Raw genomic sequence first — 22,651 nt, 5'->3', positions numbered from 1 at the left:
TCAAATGCCGTTGAGATAGAGCGCCAGGCAATATCTATGACACCCGACACAATAGTTGTCTAATAATTTGGCTTCAACCTGTTTTTCTTGTTCAATATTATCTGCAAGTCAATAAGCTTAAGTCTGGATTTAAACTCTTTGACTGATGTAGACTTCACTACTGATTCCGGTAAATTATTCCATCCAAAGACAACCCTGTTTGTAAAGAAACGTAGTCTACTTAAACAATTTTTAACAAATTCTGATTTAACACGATGTTTATAACCTCTAGTATTGGATGCTGGACCTGGTGTATTGATTGAATGCATTTGTATCTGGACTTTCTTCATATCAATAGATTCAAAATCTTTATATAATTTATATTGTTGTATAAGGTCACCTCTCAGTTTTTGAACTTCTAAAGTTGTTAAATCTAATGTTTTTAGTCTTTGATTATGTCCCAGATATCTTAATTCTAGTATCAATTTAGTTGCTCTTCTTTGAACTTTTTCAAGTTCTTTGATATCTTTTTTATAATAGGGATTCCAAGCTTGAATTGCAAACTCCAAATGAGGTCTAACGTACGTGCAATAAAGCGTTTTCATGAGGTTCTTATCTTTATACCTAAAAGTATTATTTAATATTGCAAGCATATTGTTTGCTTTACTGGCAGCATTCCTTACTTGTCTTTCCCGTTTGAAATCCTTGGATATATAAATACCTAAATCTTTTTCGAGAGTAGATTTTTCAATTTCTTTTAGTTCACCATCATTTTACTTGAAATAAGAATATTTTATTACTTGCACCAAAATTTTGCGTATTTTAAAGTTCAAACCCAGTTTCCATTCAACAGACCATTCATCAAGTTTTTTTATGTCATTTTGAAATGATTTTGAATCAACCTCAGTATGAATAGGAGCAATTATTTTATTGTCATCAGCATACAAACAACATTTATTAAGAAGTTTGCTCAGTAAATCGTTTATGAATATCAAAAAAAGGAGTGGGCCAAGTACAGAACCCTGTGGTACTCCACTTAACACATCAACCCAATTTGCCTTGCATTTTCCCATCACTACCCGTTTCCTATTTGATAGAAAAGATTCAATCCATTTAAGAGGCATATCAACAATACCAGAAGCATAAACCTTAGCACATAATTTTATGTGTGGTGCTCTGTTGAATGCTTTTCGAAAGTTGGTATACAAAACCTCAATTGAAATACTGTTTAATAATGCGCTTGTTAAGGTATCAAAAAATTCTAGTAAATTCGTTGTGCAGCTCTTACCTTTCAGAAAGCCATGCTGTTCCTTTGCTAATAGCTTGTTTGTTATTAAATGCTTGATTATATTATCAGCAACTATTCTTTCTAATATTTTGCATGGTATTGACGTCAGAGATATGGTCTGTAAATTGTTGGTTTCAACTTACTCCCTTGTTTCAATATAGGCGTTATATTAGCCTTCTTCCAAATATTAGGTAGAGTACCATCTTCTGTAGATTTTTTAAATGTTAAATAAAGAGGATATGAAATTGATGAACTTCATTGTTTTAGAACAAAAGGATGTACTAAATCAACTCCAATTGATTTTGATATATTAAGAGCCTTTATTCTTCTTTCTATATCATTTTGTGTTATCTCAACAGCTTCTAATATTGTGTTTAGTTGACAGTTTTCAATATTTTTGTTTACATCTTTATCTTCTTCATATACAGAATGGAAATATTTATTAAATTCTTCAGCAATAGTCATTTGATCAGTGACAATTTTTCTGTCACTGTTCTTGATCAATATAATTTGGCTTTTTACCAATTTTTTCTCAATAATATACATATAAAGTAACTTTGGATTTATTTTACTATTATTATCAATCTCCCTCTCTAATGACTTAATGTTTTTCTTTATTTCGTTTCTGATTTCAATCTTTAAACGATTATATTGAGTTTTATTTGATTCATGTTCCCTATTTGTTGATTTATTTAATAGCCACATTTAATTTTTTAACTTAATTTTTGATTTTAGAGCAGAAGTCATCTACTTTTTTTTTTATTATTAGTTTTTGAGTTTTCAATTACTGGAATATATTCTTGTGACACATAATAGTAATGAAACAGAAACAATTCATAGTGTTCATTGATTAATTTGTTGTTAAAATCCTTAACCCAATCGGCGTTGTCAATATACTTTGAAAATAACTTGTAATTACCTTTATGATACAATTTTATAGGCTTCTTAAGTTCATTACTCAGATTAGATTATTTTAGTATATACTTGCATTTTAATAAATAATGTCCTTGTTTTGTACATATTCAAATCCTTTAAAAAGCAGCATTAAATTTTTTTTTCAATGTTAATTCACCTCCCCAAGGCCAAGAAGGCCACTACAGAAAGGAGTCTACTTAATTGTGGTTATAACCCTCTCTCAACTCTATAACTCCAAAACATGAACCTTGACGAACAAGGCCACTGCGCAATCTCTTTAAAATCTTTTAAAAAAGATTTTAGCTTAACATAATGTAGTTTTACGTAAATTTGTTCTTCGCATATGTGAAATGCAATTTCTGATCCTAACGGGTGAACAGTAAAATTTGAGATTTTTTTGAAACGCTCTAACTTTGCAGTGGATCAATATTTTTTGATAAAATAAAAAACAGCTCGTAGATTTATGATCAAATAATTTATTTATGAAGTTGCAATAGACTTGTTTCACCGATTCGTCTTACAAAATCAAGCTTTCGATACACCCCTCCACACATATTCTGTACATCATTTACATCTACTTTCTTCAAACAATACTCAATCCGTTGTTTTAATTCATCAACTGAAGTAGCCTGGCAATTGTTTTTATTAGCCGTTCCCTTCAAAATTGACCAAAAGTTCTCAAATGGGCGAAGTTCAGGTACTGCAGGAGGATTATCGGTTTTTTGTACGAAAGTGATGTTTTTTGAGATCAAGTAGCTTGTCACTAATTTAGCATAATGGGCCAAAGCCAAGTCTGGCCAAAACACAAATTACCCTCAGGATGATGTTTTGTAATAGAAGGCATCAGTCTTTTGATAATGCACTCTTTCAAATACACATTTTGTTTGACAGCAAAGCCCAAAGTAACAAAATAGGGTGTTGAGATGTCTCAAGGTGAAATTGTAACCATACAAGCATTTTCTTTTCAAAATTTGCCTTGGACTTGTATTTCACACCACAAGAAACTGCTTTTGGATTACCTGACCAATACCCAACGTTTGAGTTCTTATCAGAGTGAGAAACTGTGAATATGATTCATCATCAATTATGAAATCACACCCATAAAATTTTCTAAACAATCTGCCACAACATGTTTGTAACTTGCTCAGGAGTATGTCCTGGAATGGTCTGTTTTTTTCAGTAAACAATATTTGCGTGTTGCTGAATTGTATACACAACATGAGATTGGCTGCACATGAGCTTTTGAGCAATTTGTTGGGTGGAAATGCCAGAACGACCATCAGTCATGCTTTTCAATTTGGTAATTTTGGTTTTAGTCATTATTTTAGCTTTTCGACCAGAACCAACAACATGAAGTTTTGATTTGCCTTTTCCCACATTGAAATGTATCTGTAAATGCTTGCTCTTGGGTGTATCTTGAAATGTATCTTTAAATGCATGCTCTTGGGTGATTTTCTTTCAAAAAATGATCCATGACGACTTTTCTACCTTCCTTGAAATGCGAATCACAATACCTGTACACATGAGCAATCAAACTTTCACGCTTCATTTTGATGTAGATTACAAAATATTAAGAATATTTTCATAAAACTTTTCCAGCAGCAGGCACAGAGAGTGGGCTCTAAATAGAAACAATAAATGAATCAGTGCATAAAAAAAAATTCAAAAATAAAAACCTTTAAAAAAATCTCATATTTTTACTGTTCACCTGTTAGTCAGTGCTCAGTTTCTCCACATTCACCCTTAAGTTCTACTGATCATGGTTTGATCAGAAGAACTTAAGGGTGAATGTGGAGAAACTGATCACTGACTGGGATTCTTTCTGTGATTTTTCTTTCTTGTGATGACCCTTGGGTAGAAATCTTTTGTCTTCCTGCTGACAAATTTTGCTTCTTAAATGACTTCTTGGACTTTGGCTGGCAATGAATTTTTTATTCCCTCTTGACAATTCCAACTCAAGTCTCACTCTTCTGCATGGTTTTACTCTCATTGTGCTGCTGCAATTTCCAATCTTAACTATTACTTCCATATCCATCACCAAAACTATTCTCCAGTAAACAGACATCTGTTTAATATTGCTAAAAATCATTGTAAAAAGGTTTTGTCTAATGCCAAAGCCTGCAATTCTCAGATCACAAAATTTTGTATTTCATCTCAAAAATTAGGCTCCGCACACTTCTGGAGAATCTTTAACAATGTCTATAATAAGGGAAAATCTGTTATTCCACCTCTCTTGTATGATTCAGATTTTGTTACCTCACCTAAAGACCAAGCTGAATTGTTTGCTAAGAACTTTTCATCAATCTCATTTCTTGATTTCACTAATCACATCCTACCTGATATAGTCGACAAACAGGTTGATCCATTGCTTGACATTCGTATCACTACAGCTTCTGTATCTAAAGTGGTTTCCTGCTTAGACTCTTCTACAGCTTATGGTCTGGACAACATACCTGTTATAGTTTTGTAGAAGTGTTCTCCAGAGCTGTCGTCTATACTTTCAAAACTATTTAACAAGTGCTTAACAGAGTCTAGTTTTCCAGTCTGCATCTATTATCCCTATGTTTAAAATGTCTGGAGAAATATCTGACTAGTCTAACTACCATCTCATTAGTTTTATTCCTATCATAAGTAAGGCTTTTGAGTCTTTATTTAACGAAAACTTAATTTCTCATCTTGAGTCTAATAATTTACTTTCTAATCAGCAATATTGATTTCAATATTCTCATTCTATTTGTTATACTGCTTATTTGTTAGCAGTAATAATCAATTGGTTTTATTGTCCATTATATGGACCTAGAGAGGTTAGGGCTATCGCTCGCAACATTTCTAAAACTTTTGATAAAGTTTGGTAAACTAGTCTTCTCCATAACTTCTCTTTTTACGGTGTATCAGGTAACATCTTTAAGATTATTGAATCCTTCCTTACCAATCGTAGTATAAAAGTTATCCTCAATGGACAGCACTCTTTATATCCTGTAATTTCAGGGGTTTCTCAAGGTTTAATCCTTGGCCCTATACCTAATTCTTACATCTAAAGTGCTATTGTTTGCTGATGTACTACCATTTATTCTTGTCTTGATAAGAACCCAACACTCTCTGGTTGCTTGGAGGGGACTTTGAGCTTGAAAAGGTTCTCACTTCTACTACCGCATGGGGCTCTCAGTGGCTGATGAAGATAAAACTCAATTTTTTTTAGCTAATTGTTATTGCAGCAATCTGGATCTTCCTATATTTATGAACAGTTATGTACTCGAGGCATCTACCCATTGTCTTTTCTAACTTTCAAATCTTTTTTGGAAACCATATATCAAATCAATTGCAAAATTAGCTTCTAACATGCTAAGGTTGCATCTCTTTATCATGCTTGCCACTCTCCTACTTCGGGTTCTATTCTTTGTCTCTATAAATCTCAAATTCTTTCTTGTGTGGAATACTGTTGCCATATCTGTAGCAGATCTTTAAATGATGCTCTTTCGCTTTTAAACCATTGTCAAATCTTTGTAATATTGCTTCTTTTTCTCTTTTATATACTATTTTTAATACTGCAATGGGTGCTGCTCTAAAGAGTCAACGCCTCTTGTGCCATCTACTTAAATTTACTCTTGTGTTGCTTATCATTTAATTAAGTGTTATCATTTTACTGTGAATGTTCCAAAGTGCTCCGAAAATCCTAGTTTGTCTAGTTTTTTTCCTCAAACTTCATTTTTTTGGAATTTGCTTCCTTCATCTTGTTTTCCTGATTCATATAATTTGCAACCTTTTAAGTTGCCTGTTAATCGTTATCTTGTTTATAAACCTCATCTTTTCTCTTCCAGTGGTTGCTTTCGGCCTTGTTGCAAGTGAAGATGTTTAAAAATTTTTTTTTTTCTCGCTTCAAGCACTATATATCTTATACTGATAAGAAATAAATATAAATATATATATATATATATATAATATATATATATATATATATATATATATATATATATATATATATATATATATATATATATATATATATATAAATTATTGACCATATAATATTGATTTCTTTTAAAGGTATTTTGAAGAAAAAGGAGGTATGGATGATAAAGCTATTGCACTGTATCACAGGGTTTGTAGTCTATTTCTTTTTCCTTCTTTTTTTTTTTTTACATATTTACTTTTAAAGGATGAGGGAGGCACACTTTTTTAAATTGTTGTAACCCTCTTCCAACCTTAAACTCTTGTTACACAATAATAAACAAACAAGTCTGCTGCGCTGAGAATTGTTTTGAGCTCTGTACTTCTAGGTATTTGGCAGACTAGAACTCTGTACCTCCTTTATGATGGAAGCATTCTACTACTGTGCCACTATTTTAATAAGTTAAATATATGATAATAAGTTTAACTTGATGACCTGAAGAATAAAGGTGACACAAGCATGCAAGTACACATAATAAAAAAGCATGGACAACACAATTTTGCAAGTGCACATCAAAAGAAAACATCTAAATTAAGCCTTCAATTAATTGATATACTTTAATTAAATGAAATACTAACTGCACTATAGTTTCATATTTAGACTTAGTACAAATATGACCATGGTGAGTACAACCAAAGTATTTATAGCTCTAAGAAATATCATTACAAATATAGTAATTACAACCAAAGTATCTATATCAATAAAAATTTCAATATAAATATAGTAAATACAACCAAAGTATGTATTTATATTTCAATATAAATGTAGTAAGTACAACCAAAGTATCTATAGCTCTTAGAGATATTAGTTCAAAAAAGTAGAACTTTTATGTTTACAACAAAAAGTTAAAAATATTCTCTGATCCTATCAAGGACTTCATTTAAACAATGATGGAAAGATTTTTTATTATTAAGATTATTAATTTTATTAAGATGTTATTCTTAACATATATTTTATCATCAACTTCATCTTTAGGATTATCAACTTCATCCTTAGGATTATCATCTTCATCTTTAGGATTATCATCTTCATCTTTAGGATTATCATCTTAATAGTTGTCATTATCATCAACAAAACTGAAAATCAAAACAAATAAATTTAAATGAATTACAATTTTGTAAAAGTTGTATGAAATATCCATGTAATAAAATCTAAATTGCATCCTAGCAACTCAGCAATTAAGAATATAAATTTTAATTTAAGTTATTACTCAAATAATAATCTAACATGCATAAAGGAAGACCTTGCAATAAATATATAGACAGATACAAACTTTCATTATCTATAATTCTTGAATTCATTCTTTCAATAATAAAATAGTAAAATTATTCAATTGAAACAACAAAAGCCAAGAGAGCTTTTAAATTGACAAAAAGCTCTTATCAATAAATCCATTAAAAAATAGAAAATAGAAGATAAAACAAAATATTAATAGTTTAACTGCACTTATGATCAACTTGACATTTTTATGGTAAATGCAAATACATACTTTATGCTTACCTTATATGTATCTTATGTACTATTTTTATTTTATACGTGTTTAAAAAAAAAACAAATGCTTTTGCATGTAAGATCTTTTTTTAACAGTTTAACATTTCATTGTTGAGCTTGTTATAATTCATTATTTATAACGAGCAATTTTTAAATTTCACGTGATGCATTTTATGAAGACTTGCATTTTAGGAGGACTTTTCATAAAGGTTAAAGAAGAGTCAAGATTTTCTTTTTTCATTATCTTTATTTTCATAATTTCAGCTGCTAGCCAGTTCTTCTTTTGTTGTTTTGAGTTTGCACATATAAAACCATAGAAAAAATTCTGAATTATATTTATATGAATCTCATTACATACTTTTTTATGTACAAGACTTAATAAAAAGTTTAATCATTATGAAATTGAATTTTGATATAGAAGCTTAAATTTTTTATGGTTTTTTAATTGTTTTTGAATTCTACTTATCCATAAAAACCTTGATTAAAAGCAGAAAAAATGACTTAATAAATTGAAAACAATCAAAAGTGTGGAACTGGTAATGAAGTTGTATGAATGAATGAATTAGTGAACAATGAAAATGAACAATGAAGTACTTTAAGAGAATGAAGATAGTTTTGAATCAACCTTTATGATAAAAAACTTTTTTTTATCCATTTGTTCAACAATAAAACTGAAAAAGTTACAAGCTCATTTACAATTTTACATTGTCACTCTTCTAGATAAACACCAGTCATTAGCGTGACACCTTAATTACATAACTAGTCATTAGAGTGACACCTTAATTACATAACTAGTCATTAGAATGACACCTTAATTACATAACTAGTCATTAGAGTGACACCTTAATTACATAACTAGTCATTAGAGTGACACCTTAATTACATAACTAGTCATTAGAGTGACACCTTAATTACATAACTAGTCATTAAAGTGACACCTTAATTACATAAAAAATAAAAGAACAAAAAGTAATAAAAAAGATTTAAAAAAACAAAAAGAACAACGATAGTATTTAAAATGGCAAGACTAATATCAGAAAAAAGAAAATGAGTGGATGAGATGATATGAGAGATAATGAATGAATGAGAAAACACAATGTTTAATGAGATATGATCAGAAGGATGGTAAAATATAAAAATAAAGCATGGATATATTTAAATATTAAGATGAAATATCATTTGAGTTATGGCAACAAATGTAATAAGCAGCAACATTGCAAAAATAAAAAAATAATAAAAAATACACCACAGTAATACAAAAATAATTCATAAATAACATTAATAATGCAATAAATTTTGCAAGAATGTTGACTTCTCAACTTTTTGTTGTAGATGGGGTTGAAATTATTAAACTAATAGTTTGCCACTGCCAATACTTTCATAATTTCTATCAAATTAAAAATTAAACCATCATTTATAGATGTGAATATTTGACATGTTACTACTTACAAAAATAATAAAGTACAAAAAAAAACTTTATTCTTTTAATAAGCTATTACCAAGGAAAAATTTATTATTTCCAAAATGTTAAAAAATAGAAAAACATTTGTTATTTTTAAATCCTGAAATAACAAACATAAATCTTAAAAAAGTAGAAAGCTATTTTGTGAAAAAGCTAAAACACCAAACAGTTGTTTTTTCATATTTTCAGAAATCCTGTTTGCCCTCCCTTACCTCTCTCTATATACTCTCTCTTATTTCCCTCTATTTAACCTCTTTTACCTTGCTCTATTTACCCTCTCTTACCTCCCTCTGTTAAATCTCTCTTACCTCCCTCTATTTAACCTCTTTTACCTCCCTCTATTAACCCTCTCTTAACTCCCTCTGTAAACCCACTTCCCTCTATTTACTCTCTCTTATCTCCCTCTATTAACCCCTTTGTACTTCTTTCTATTTAACGTCTTTTACCTCCTTCTGTTTACCCTCTCTTACCTCTCTCTATTAAACCTTTCATACCTCTCAGAAATTTTCGGTACCAAGAAAATGTGAGTGTCATGTTTAAGGAGATTAAACTTTAATATGTCCAAGATTACTTAAAAATGTTTCTCTGTGTATCAAAAACCAATTTTAAAACACCTACTGATATTTTTGGTAAAACAATGAAATTCAACTATTTATAAGAAACTATAATATAGAAGTTTAAGCTTGTATGACTGTTACATTTTTATTTATTTAATATAGTGTTTTTAATTTATTCTGATTCAGGGAGGAAGTGTTTCAAAAGCTATTGATCTTGCCTTCAGTTCAAAGCAGTTTGGTGCTCTGCAGTTAATATCAGATGATCTTGATGAGAATGTTGATCCACAAGTACTACATAAATGTGCAGATTTCTTCATAGAAAATGATCAGTTTGACAAAGCAGTCAACCTTCTTATTGCTTCAAAAAAGGTGAAAATGTAGATTTTTTAGAAAATTAAAATTTTTATTTGAGTTATTTTTTATTTCATAATTTATTCTTATTTAATTTGAAGAAGCACTTCGAATGTGCCTTGATCATGATATCCAAATAACAGAAGAAATTGCAGAAAAAATGACTTTTCCCAAAGAACACTCTGATGCAAAATATCGTTTATATTTACTTGAAAAAATTGGAGATTGTGCATACAAACAAGGTTCTTTTCACCTTGCTACAAAAAAATTTACTCAGGCTGGAAACAAGATGAAGGTTACTGCGTCTAATTTTTATTATTTTAACATTTTCCTGTTTTTGGTTTTTTAATATGTTTATAATTTATTTCTTAGGCTATGAAGTCGTTATTAAAATCAGGAGATACAGAAAAGATAGTATTTTTTGCTGGTGTATCAAGACAAAAAGAAATATATGTAATGGCTGCAAACTATTTGTAGTCTTTAGATTGGCAGAAAGATCCAGAAATTCTTAAGAATATTAATAGTTTTTATACTAAAGGACGTGCTCTTGATCATTATCAACATTTTATAAGTCTTGCGCTCAGGTATGTTTTTTTGCTCTACAAATATGTCAGGGGAAAGTGGGGTGAGAATGAATGTTCGTTTTCATGTTGTGTTTTTTTCCATAAAGTACCATAAAATTTGTGTTGAATTTATAGAATAATGAATTGTCATGGTTACAAAACTAATTACTTAATCATTGAATTAAAATCATGGTATTAATTTTTTAATGTGACACTGTTTGTTGCATCATCCTGTGTCTGGATGGTATGGGACAAGGTTGGAGTGAACTTAGAAAAAAAAATTTTTAGGTGTTTTTTTATTCACTCTTCTATTCATAATATACCATAACATACCAATATTCATAATATACCATAACATATCAATATGCATAATTTATTTATGTCAAGCAAAATAAAATATTTTAGGAGCCACTTTACTTTTCTAATATTGTTTTATTTATAAATTTTTTTTCCATAATAAAAAAACATTAACATTAAATAAATATTGAGATCTTATAAACATAAAAAATTTCTTTTTGATTTTTTTAACAAAAAAAAAATTTATTATAAAAATAAAAATATAGTAAATTTAAGCAGGAATGAATTTAGACAGTTTCCCATTTCATTTCACGCACCCTGAAATTTTAGGACTTGATACTAAGAAAACATCCAATAAAAACCTTTCTAAGGTTAATTACATTTTCCGGTAGATATCTATTTCAAGTGGTTTTAAAATCCTATAATTGGGATTTTTTATATTTTTCACATGTAAGATTTTATATTTCATTATTTTACATTTACACACAATCTAACAATAAAAGTAGAAAAAATACTTGAAATAAATAAAAATCAAACAGAGAGATTTATGAGTTACAATATTTTTACTCATTTCAAGTGTTTTTTCTACTTTTATGGTTAGATTTTGTGTAAAATGAAATATAAAACAATTTTTGGATAAAAGTTTAGGAAATAATAACAACTACACTAGAGTGTTTAATTAATGGTTTGTTCTAAGAGGTTGTTTTTTTAATTAATTAAATAATAATTTTTTTATTTAATTATTATAGGTTAGGGTCTCATTAGGGTACACCAACCTGTGATTACCAATAAAAAAAAATTTATAGTAAATTTTTTGCTACATATTAAATTCTTTTCTAATCAATCTCTTTTTTGATATTTAAAAAAAAAATTAAATTATTAAATAATTTTTCAGTGTAAAAATACTTTATCAAGAATAAAGTTTGAACTTTAGTAAAAAAGGTTAAAAACTTCAAAACAAAATACCAAAATGTTCTAAAACTCATGAAGTGTGCAGAAGATCTGTTTACACCATCTGCATAAAGAAAACCAATGGCAAATGGCAAAACTTTACCAACAAAAGTGTGTTTAATTTTCCAGATTAAAAAGAAAAGAAAAGCATCCTTTCAATTATAAAGATTTAACAGCAAAGAATCAACAGGTAAATCAAAATATTGAAAAGTATTGCATCATGTGTAGTCATAGAACCTTTTTGTAATCATAAAACCATTAACTGTACGATGACTTTTAAGAGAACTTTTGTCAGCTCAAAATATAGTGCATATTCGGCATAGTTTTGTGAGCATTCTAACATTAAAATGAGTAACTTGGATTAACTCTAAATCAAGTTAGCATTGATAGTATTGTAAGAAATAAACTTTCAGCTGAAGTTTGTTGAAGCTGGAAAAAAGCTAAATGGCCACTTTACTGTCACAAGCCTAAGTGAGGTTGAAGAGAAATGTCAGATGTCAAAACTTGCAAATATTTTTATGGCATACATTTCCACTGCTATAAGCATCCATACTGTTAGTATGATGTTGACTATTGAACCGTGGTCAGCTTAAAACTTTTTGTGAAATATAGTGATAAAATCTTATAAGTTCTGGGGAGACATAAATTGTAAAAAAACTTCAAGAATGTTATCCATTAGCCATTGCTTGAGTTTCCTGGTAACAAGCTTTTGCTTGAAGCTATTCCACCCATGGAGCTTCATTTGCTACTTGGGGTAGTGAATCATTTTGTCAAATAACAAAACATCACTGCATATTCCAATTCGACCTTATTATGGAGGCATTTTAATGGTAATTTTAAATATTATGGAGGGCATTTTAATGGTAATGTGTAAAACTTTTTAGAGAGTTGTATCCTTTAAAGAATCTCTCTGAAAAAAATCAGCTTCTATCAATCTACTTTGTTCATCTATACCTTGCTTTGTTCAGAGATGTTGTCAAATAATAACTTGGATCCTGATTTTGAAAAAAATCTTTCTGTCTCAGTCACACAAAAAGTACATGTTATTTTCCATCATGTACCACAATTTAAAAAAAAAATTATCATTGGTTCAATTAGTAAACAACAACACTATTCAATGTAAAACCACACTGGGAGAGATACAAAAACCACACTGGGAGAGATACAAAAACCATACTGGGAGAGATACAAAAACCACACTGGGAGATAAAAGACATACTTCTCATCTTGATTTTTCAAAAAATCAGGAAAAATAAGTGGAAAATAAATAAGTGGAAAATAACCTCATTGAAAAATTATGTAATTCCCTAAAAAAGCCTTTGAATTAGACACTGACAGGTATATTTTACAGTCTAAACTTTTATCTAAAGAAATTGTTTTACATTTCATTTTAAACAAAATCTAACCCTACTAGTGGAAAGAAATGCTTAAGTTTAGTAAAAGTCTTTAAAAACTTAAATATCTCTCACAGATAGTAATTTAAGATTTAAAAACTACATAAATAAAAAAATAAGAGCAGGCAATACATGAGTATTTACTATTAGTGATGTTTTTGAAGTTCAAGAAACTTGTTGAATTTTCATATATGGGATTTCATATATGAAAATTCATATATGTATTACTGAAGCGGCCTTCTAGACCTTGAGGAGGTGAATTAACATTAAAAAAATATATACATATATTCACAAATAATTTGCAAAAAAAAACCAACTCTTCTAAAATTCAAAAGCTCAGTAATGTTAAGTAGTAAATAGAAATTTATAACTAATTAATTTTTACGTTTAAATTTTCCCTTGAGATATTCCCATGTCCTCATCTAATGTCTCATCTAAACTTTTTGATTTTTTAATAACTACCTTTATATAAATGTACTATTATTCAGGTTGAGATTTTGAGTTTGAGAATTATGAAAAAGCGTTTGGTGCACTTACTGAGGCTTACAAGTGTCTTTCAAAAGCTAAACCAAAAAATGTTACAGTTCAAGAAGAAAAACTTGCATTAATCAAAACAAAATTAACTCTCATGAAAAAATATATACATGCAAGAAAGTGAGTTTTTTCAGCGTATATAAATGTATGTATGTGTATATGTATATATATATATATATATATATATATATATATATATATATATATATATATATATATATATATATATATATATATATATATATATATATATATATATATGTATATATGTATATATATAAATTATGTTAGTGTATTTTACAAATAGAGTGCTCAATGTTCTCAAAGAACAGAGCAATAATAAATTAGTAAAAAACACTTATCTAACTTTTATCTTCTACTTTAAGTTTAACCATTGCTGGATCATCAGGAAGAGTTCCTTCTTGGATATATATAACTCTTCCTGATGATCCAGCACTGGTTAAACTTAAAGTAGAAGATAAAAGTTAGATATGTGTTTTTTACTAATTTATATATGTATGTATATATATAGAATTATGTATGTATGTGTATATATATATATATATATATATATATATATATATATATATATATATATAGATAGATAGATAGATAGATAGATAGATAGATAGATAGATAGATAGATAGATAGATATAGATATAGATATAGATATAGATAAATTTTTATAGAGAGTATTCGAGCACTCCTGATGAAAGCGTCAGCTCTTGTGAATTGCTTTTAGAAGATCCGGATGTTAATGTAGCAATTCAAGTTAAACATATTTACGCTTTCTTAATAGAGCATTACGTTAATGTTCGTAACTATAAAAAAGTAAAAATATTGTTTTATTAAGTGTTTTTTGTAGTTAATTTTCTATTGCATCGTTTTGTAGAAGTTGTGATGTTCTTAATGTTGTAGGTTACGATGTTGGTGTTATTGTCAATATTTTAGATTATTGTTTGTAATTTGGAAATAATATTATTGACATACACATGATATTGTTGTGAGAAAAGTTATTTTTGTTAATCTCGTTTTTCTTTTGTAGACGTTTTTAATGTTTTGTGTGTACTTTCATTAAACTTCTAAAATATTTATTAGGCATATCATTTAATGGAAGATTTTCGCAAGTGCTGTCCTTCCGTAAAACTTGAAAAAGTTATTTCTAAAGGGCATATTTAAAAAGTATATACAGATCTTGGAATCGCATTAAAACCAACTAAAGACAAAGAAGTAGATAAAGATCCAGAGGAAGAGATAGATGAAGAAGATGGATACATTTATTTATAAAAGATGAAAAGATGGATGCGTTTAGTTATAAAAACGTTTTTTTTTTCAGGATTAAGAACATTGAGGATTTGATTTTCTTTTCTCATAAAAAGAAAAGGAAATTGCAAATCAATAGTTTTAGTTACGTTGATATGCGCCCACGTACGCACACAGCTTTTTAATTTAAAAAAACTATAATTTATTTGTAAATTTTTATTGTAAATAAGAATATTCAGTGAAGATTTTTAAAACATTTAAAATATATAATATAGAAATACCAAGAAGCTTTTTTTTACTTCACTGTCTCCTTATTTGGTTTGTGTCTGAAGTCAATTTAAATAACTTAATCGAATATATTTAAATATGTTAAATTGACGTAATGAATTTAAAAAAAGGTTCTTGCTTTTAATGCAATATTCCAAATACTTTAAATAAGTTACGTCTTACGTCCATAACATTATTTTTAATTTGTATTCCGGGATTCCCGATGTGTATCAATGTACTTAAGGACATATCTGTAAAATACGTTATTCTTAAGGGTTATAAAAAATCGAAAAGTAAAATTTCTGTTTTGCCAGGTTCTAAACAAAATAATCCAAATCAACGATCATTGCTTCTCCTATAAGAGGAGCTACTTTGATAAGGGTCGTTGAAAAATTCTTTTCAAAATAGCTCTCTTATAAGAGGAGCTATTTCGATAAGAATCGTTAAAAAATTTGGAATATTTTGGAACCTGATAAAATAGAAACTTTACTTTTTTATCTCCTTTAATAATTACGTATTTTTAATAGCGAAATTTTACTTAAGTTTTTAATTGCGGAATATATCTTAAGCTTAAAATATATTCCGCTGTTAAAATTTTGAGTAGACTTGAAATCTTTAAATACTTTAGGTTGTACGAGATGTCGTTTGAAACATTCTAATTTGTTTGTTTCGCTTAACAAGCAAAAAGTTTTAACTTGCCATACTTTCCAACGTTCTTGTTTGTAACTTATATTAAACAGGGGTATGTCAAAAAGTTTTTTATTATGAAAAAAAAAAAAATTCGTAAAGAAGGCAGAAATCAACAAGATTGTAACAGATCTAAGAGACAATTTATATTACAATTTATTTTGTATAATAAATGTTAAGACCTGCTCAAAATTTAGCCTGATAATGATTTGGTCTAGCCTAAAGAGGAATTTGAACAGGTAATTTTTATTGAGTTTGATTTTTTTCAGAACTAAAAATTATTAAAATTCTTTATTCCAAATAATTCAAAACTTTATGAATATTAAAAAAATTTAATTTTTTTTCTTACAAATTGTTGTCATTATTGGTTTACTTGTCAAGATTAAAAAGATGTCTTTTTTAATATATTTGTGTATATTTTTACTCTGAGCAACAACCTGCCATTTGCCATGTGGTGTCCAAACTTTTCAACATTGAAGAACACCTGAGTTCTCAACTTAATAAGTCATCAAACAGCAAAGAGACCAAAGTGTTTTCCAAAATTTTTGGGACCAAATAAAATCCTCTATAAAGCTTGTTTTTGGTCCTACAAACCATAAATATAGATTTATGGTTATAGAGCAATTCTTCACCCATTTTACAAAAAACTCACATTTCCCAATATGAAAATGTGACTTACTGGGAAATAATTAAGCTGATGATCAAAGAGAATAAAGTTGGACCAGCCCAGGACTTAATGAGGAGAACTTGACAAAGAAGCAAAAATTAGGAAAATGGAATTTAAAAAAATTGAGAAAATTTGCTTTTTAAAAAAGAAAATCATTTTATTTAATAATCTTATTTCTTCAGAGCAAGAACAAGGTCTTCTCAATCGAGCCAGTCCACCCAGTCACTGTTTTTATTCAGCCATCAGCCCTATGCAGTTAGAAATGAACAGGTACTTCAACTTGACGGAGAGTGAAGATCTTCGCAAAGATCAATAAAAATGAAGCAGAGGAGAATGCTGAATAGAAAATACTTTTGTTTGTTTGTTTGTTTATATATATTTTGCAGTTTAAATATTGCTACCAAACCAAAATGTATAAATGTTTACATGGCCGGGATAAAAGAAGACGTCAGTAATCTTATCACTAAGCCCCGTATTTTTACATTGCAAGCAATTATTTTATAAGATATAATTTTTCTTTAACACCGTTAAAAATTACTTGATATTTAATTTAAATTAACAAAAGCAAAAAATAAAAAAGGCTGACACAATTTAATAAAGACAATAAAAACCTTGCGATGTACGAAGAAAAATTAAATAAAAGAGTTGACTTAAATAAAAAAAATTATAAAAATAATTTTTTCTTAAATAATTTTAAATAAACGGTTTTGGTTTGAAAATCTTTGAGCCTTTCATTATAAGGAAATATATTTTTATATTTTATTTTATATTGTACTTATGTGTTCTCACCACGAAAGATTTTCGTCGAGAAATACTCCTAAGTACGCACAAGAGCGCTCTCTTTTTATATAACTATTATCAAGATGGGAAATTTTAAAAGAATAATTTTTTTGTGTGGAGTCTATGAAAAAGTGTGTATCTGGTTTTACTTATATTTAAGAATGGTTCATTTGACATAAACCAATCAGTTAAATTTGTGAGTTCCTTATTGACCGTGTTAAATAAGAGATCGATATTACTATTAGAGTAAAACAAGCTTGTGTGATCGGCGAATAAAATTGAAGTTAAAATATTAGAAAAAACTTATATAGGTTGTTTATATAAGCGATAATGAGTAGTGGTTCGAGTATTGGTCTTTAAAGAACATCACACGTGACTGTCATATATTTTAATTTTTTTTTTCATCATACGATATACAGTATTGGACAAAACATTTGCAACCAACATCGAACAATGCTAAAAAGTGTTCTTAATTTTACTTGTCTTAAAAACGAAACGAACTTTACTACCACAGCAAACAGTTCAGGAGTCTGGAGTCATAGCATGCAATGACATGAGCAATCAGCTGACAGGTGACAGCACACAGGCAGAATTTTGTTGACAAGTGCCATTTTGCAGCGGACAAAACAAGTGCAACTTTTTTGATTTGTTTCATTTTCTTAAGTCTGGCCCGTGTCAACGTCACGGAGGTTTTTTAATAATTAAAGGAAGTATCCAAAAGTGTCGAGAAGAAGCATCTGGAAGCATCCAGTAGCATCCAGAAATATCCAGAAACATTCAAAAGCATCCAGACGCATCCAGAAGCTTCCAGAAGCATCAAAAAGAAGTATTTAGAATCTTCCAGAACAGGTTCACACAGGTTCATTTTACTATATAAGAGACATGTAAATCGACATGTAATTCAGTCAGTATATGGAAGTCAATCAGTCAGTATTATCAAGACAGTTTATTGAAGTGAGTTTTATCAAAGTGTTTTATCGAAGAACATCAATACAAGAAGCGAAATACAACAAGTGTTTCATTACATCAATACAGCCCACATCCAACCAAGACGTTGTGTTCCACAGAGCATTATTGTGTCATCACAAGGTAAATGTAACACGGTAAGCCTTGAGAAGCGTGATTATCCGACAGTCTTGGATTGAAACTAAGAAAGAAAATTAATGGTGATTACGTAAGTGGAATGTCACAAAAAAGTACTTGTGATAAATATCGCGTGAAAACATGGACCGTATCAAGACTATGTTCCAAATATCGTTCTACGGGGAAGTTGGCAGCAGATAACAAAGGTGGAAGACCGCGTTCCACCACTTTTAGAGAGGATTCTATGATCGTCAGATCCGTCAAGAAGGATCCCTGAATATCATCAGTCGAGATACAAAAGCAATTAGAGCTGCCTGTATCGGACCGAACAATCAGACGACGTGCTGTTGAAGCCGGATTGTTTTCTCGACGCCCTGCATTTTTTTAGAACGTCTAAAGTTGATTCAAAAAGACGCTTGTAGTTTTTATACTTGGTTTCATTTGCAAATCTTTATTTTGAGAAACTTATTATATAAGCCTGTTTGTTTGTTTTTTGGAAAATTTTAGAATAACCTTTGTTTTAGAATAACCTTTGTTTACCAAGGATTTATTGGCGTTTTTGTTTTTGATGAGGAAAAAATTTAAAAAACGTCTTAGTAGAAGGTTCAGCCAAAATCGTTTTGGCAAGGAGACGAATACAGAAAAAAAAAAAGCAAATTTGATTTTAGTCCTAGTTTTTTTTTTACCTTCAGAAATGAAACCTCATCAAACATTTATATTCAAAGCATTAAAATTGATTTATTTTGTTGAAAAATCTGTAAAATGTACAACAAAAAAATTTTTTTTTTTGTTTTATTTAGTTTTTCAATGCAATTTTTTTAAGAAACCTATTAGAAGACCTTATCACTGAGCACCGCCACATCATTAGTATTTATATAGTTGGTTGCCAATTCCATTTAACGGAGAGCGCTCATGTTTTCGAGCGCGATTTTTGATTATATCTTTGACGAATATAAAGTTGAAATGCCAATTTTATATTAAAAAGTTTTCTAATGATAATGATATTAAGTTCTAATGATATTGATAATAATTTCTAATGATATCGATATTAATTCGTCAAAATTTGAAAAGAACAAGTTTCAAAATTTGAAAAGAACAAATTTGAAAAAAACAAAATTTGAAAAGAAAATATTTGTCAAAATTTGAATAAAATTGAATTTAAATTTCTAGTTCGAATTTGACTCAAATTCAAATTAGACAAATTTTGATCACTTTAAATTTCATTTTCCAAATCAATATTCGAACAAATTTGAATGGATTCGACCAAGCTTAGCGGAATGTGACTGGTTAAATTTTAATTATGGTAGTTACGCGTTATTTTGTTAAAATTTATGTTACTAAAAAGACTTTGAAAGACTACAAAGAACCTGAAAAATGAATTAAACTTCGTTTCCCCTCCAACTATATTATATTTTTTTGATAATCTTTTCACTCTTTTGCAAACTTAAATTGAGCGACTGATAGAACCTCAGAAAGTGCCACCTCTGCACCACTCCACCTCTGCACATTAAGTTATGCCTTTTAAATACATTCAAGATCTTTTTACAAAGCTGTGCAAAGTTAAGGTTCTTTGTCAAACCATAGATCAAGAAGACATAGAACATTACGAGTTTCCCAAGTTCTTGAATAGAAAAAAGAGATTGGCTAAGAGCAGTTTTGACATTTCTTGGAATGTCAGGAGTTATACCAATTTCTCCCACTTGCTTTTGCAACTTAACATATGAAAGATTATTAAATGGCTCTTCTTCATAAATTATTTCAAAAAGAATTAAAGACAACGAGTAAATGTCGCACATAAACCACGCAGATGCAGCTATTAGCTCCCCTCTTAACACTTCTGGAGCGGAATAGCGCGGTGTTCCGATATTTTCAAAATGTTGTTTAATACTGGAGCCCGAAGTTTCTGTATTATGTTTAATGATGCTTAATCCAAAATCGCAAATTTTTGCAACGCAAACGTTTTCCTTTTCATTATAACGTATCAAAATATTTTGAGTTTTCAAATCACAATGAGCGATTCGGTTTTCATGCAAATAAAGTAAACCCTTGCATACTTGTGATATGATTTTAAGACATTCTTCCTCAGAAAAGTCTATATCAATCTTAGCTTCAAACAAACTCATGTCCATGTATTCCATTATAATGCATAAGTTCGGAGTAACTGTGCATGCACCTAAAAATTTGACAACGTTTGGATGATTTAACATATAATAGTTTGTGACCTCTTTTGTAAAATCCTTTAGACGATTTTTTGAAATTCTTTGAAGACGTAGTTTTTTTACAGCCACAATTGTATCTTTCCATTTAGATAAATAAACTTCCCCAAAGCCCCCGGATCCAATTTTTTTAACCAGCTCCAATTCTTCGTATGCAACATCTTTTCCAGATATGTTTGCAAATGATTGTAACGTATTTATAGGAATTAACTCTTGCGAGTCAAGTGCTAAATTATTTTCAATAGCTCTTCGATCCATCAAGTTTTGTATAATTTCCTTTTAAAACATTTAATAAATGTTAAATATATTAAAACTTAAGTTATACTATATTTTCAAGGAAGGTTGTAAATAATTCAAAACATTTATATATACAAAGTTTAGGCTTTAAAATAATACTTTTAATATTAGTTACCTGAAGCTTATTGTCATATTCACTATAGTCATTTGGTTGTGGACATATTTCTTCGCAGGGGAAGGTGGGTAAAGCAACAGCTTCTACTTTTTTCCTTAATGGTTTGGTACCAAGTGGTAATCCGACTCTTCCGTGTCTTCTGTTAAATGCGTTATCTACGTAAACTTTTTTTGATTTATGATTATTTTCTGTTAATTTAACAGCTTCTACCCCCATTCTTTCTTCGTCATGTATTTTTGTTTTTGACTTTTCTCTGGAAATTGATGATTGCTTTGTGTTGAACTGTCATTATTTTTTGAAATAACCACGGAGCCAACTTCTTATCCAACTCTACCTACTCTGCAATTAAAAGAATTGTCAACGTATGTTTTTTCATTGGAGTGATGATTACTTTTTTTTGAACTGTCATTATTTTTTAAAATAACCATGGAGCCAACTTCTAATCCAACTCTACCTACTCTGCGATTAAAAGAATTGTCAGCGTATGTTTTTTCATTGGAGTGATGATTACTTTTTGTTGAACTGTCATTATTTTTTGAAATAACCATGGAGCCAACTTCCAATCCAACTCTACCTACACTACGGTTGTAAGCATTATCTACGTAACTGCGGTTTAATGATGAAGTAGATCCAGAAGAGTGACTTGCATGACCAGTGTAACTACTTTGTCTACCTGAGCTTCCACTTGAAATAACTGCGCTTCCGTGGACCATTCCAACTCTACCAACACTTCTATTATAAGCATTGTCAACGTAGGTCTAAGGCATTTCTTAATAACAAAAAGAGATGTTTGTATGTATGGGTTGCAGTATTTTTGTTGAGATGTAGCATAGAATAAGTTTGATTTAGTGTACCTTCAGGCAGAATTTCTACAGTCAAGTTTTGCTAAATATTAAGATCAAAGAAATACATTGTATTTGAATTTGTCAAAGTGAAAGTGTGATACCGACTTTCAAAACATAGATTTGTAAACAGATAAAACTGTTTACAAATCTATGTTTTGTTGTTTGCTTAAAGAAAACAATTTTAAGCTTTAATTAGAAGTACAATGGTTGATAAAACGAGGTTTATAAACTCACAAAATGAGGCTTACATAGCTTAAGTTTTTTAACATCATTTGCTCATATATCAAGTAGTTATAAAAACATAACAGGTAAAGATAATAACATAAAGTAAAGATGTCGGTAAAAATAACTAATTAAGCACTTGAAAAAAACAGTAGTTTAAAGCTTTATAAAAATGAGCTAAAACATTTGCACGATTAATGTTATTATTTAAATTCTAAAAATGCTAAACAAACTATGGATAAAGTTTAATTTGCGATAAAAAAAAAAGTGTAATCAAATACATTTAAACCTATTGCTTGAGAAATAAAGCAACTGTTATTGCTAAGTTATTCTATATAACATGTCTATCTTCTATATAAGCAGTTTGCAATCTTCTATATAACAGTTTGTGTAATATTCTTTCATAAAGTACAACAATAAAATTACTATTTTCTCTTTGTATTTTATCTTATCTAGCTAAATTCAACTCATCTTTTA

General features: G+C 29.1%; 2 protein-coding genes across 2 annotated transcripts in view; one reads left to right on the top strand and one right to left on the bottom strand.

Moving 5' to 3' along the window:
* LOC136083934 (intraflagellar transport protein 140 homolog) overlaps positions 1 to 14,944 on the top strand; it is a 30,276-nt gene extending 15,332 nt beyond the window's left edge. The window contains 8 exon segments of the mRNA XM_065803892.1: positions 6,227 to 6,281; positions 9,828 to 10,008; positions 10,085 to 10,287; positions 10,365 to 10,542; positions 10,545 to 10,580; positions 13,686 to 13,851; positions 14,422 to 14,563; positions 14,831 to 14,944. Of these exon segments, the coding sequence (XP_065659964.1) occupies positions 6,227 to 6,281; positions 9,828 to 10,008; positions 10,085 to 10,287; positions 10,365 to 10,542; positions 10,545 to 10,580; positions 13,686 to 13,851; positions 14,422 to 14,563; positions 14,831 to 14,911 (1,042 nt within the window). The 3' untranslated portion in view covers positions 14,912 to 14,944.
* Positions 14,945 to 19,907: 4,963 nt separating this feature from the next.
* LOC136083407 (probable serine/threonine-protein kinase drkA) lies at positions 19,908 to 21,777 on the bottom strand. The gene is made up of 3 exons (XM_065802803.1): positions 21,108 to 21,777; positions 20,087 to 20,971; positions 19,908 to 19,979 (listed from the first exon to the last, which is right to left on the bottom strand). Exons 1-3 carry the CDS (start codon positions 21,321 to 21,323, stop codon positions 19,908 to 19,910), a joined length of 1,173 nt encoding a protein of 390 aa, XP_065658875.1. The 5' UTR covers positions 21,324 to 21,777.
* Between the last annotated feature and the right edge of the window lie 874 nt (positions 21,778 to 22,651).

Source organism: Hydra vulgaris, chromosome 08 (assembly GCF_038396675.1).
Source record: "Hydra vulgaris chromosome 08, alternate assembly HydraT2T_AEP".
Lineage (NCBI taxonomy): Eukaryota > Metazoa > Cnidaria > Hydrozoa > Anthoathecata > Hydridae > Hydra > Hydra vulgaris.
The sequence above is the reverse complement of the archived record's forward strand: the minus strand, read 5'-3'. Positions and strand labels throughout refer to the sequence as shown.

Excerpts from the sequence above, each read along its gene's own strand:
- LOC136083407 (XM_065802803.1), bottom strand. The coding sequence starts at position 21,323 with ATGGGGGTAGAAGCTGTTAAATTAACAGAAAATAATCATAAATCAAAA. Across the intron at positions 20,972-21,107 it reads AATATGACAATAAGCTTCAG|GAAATTATACAAAACTTGAT; the intron begins GTAACTAATATT and ends ATGTTTTAAAAG. Across the intron at positions 19,980-20,086 it reads TTCAAGAACTTGGGAAACTC|AGGTGGAGTGGTGCAGAGGT; the intron begins GTAATGTTCTAT and ends CTTAATGTGCAG.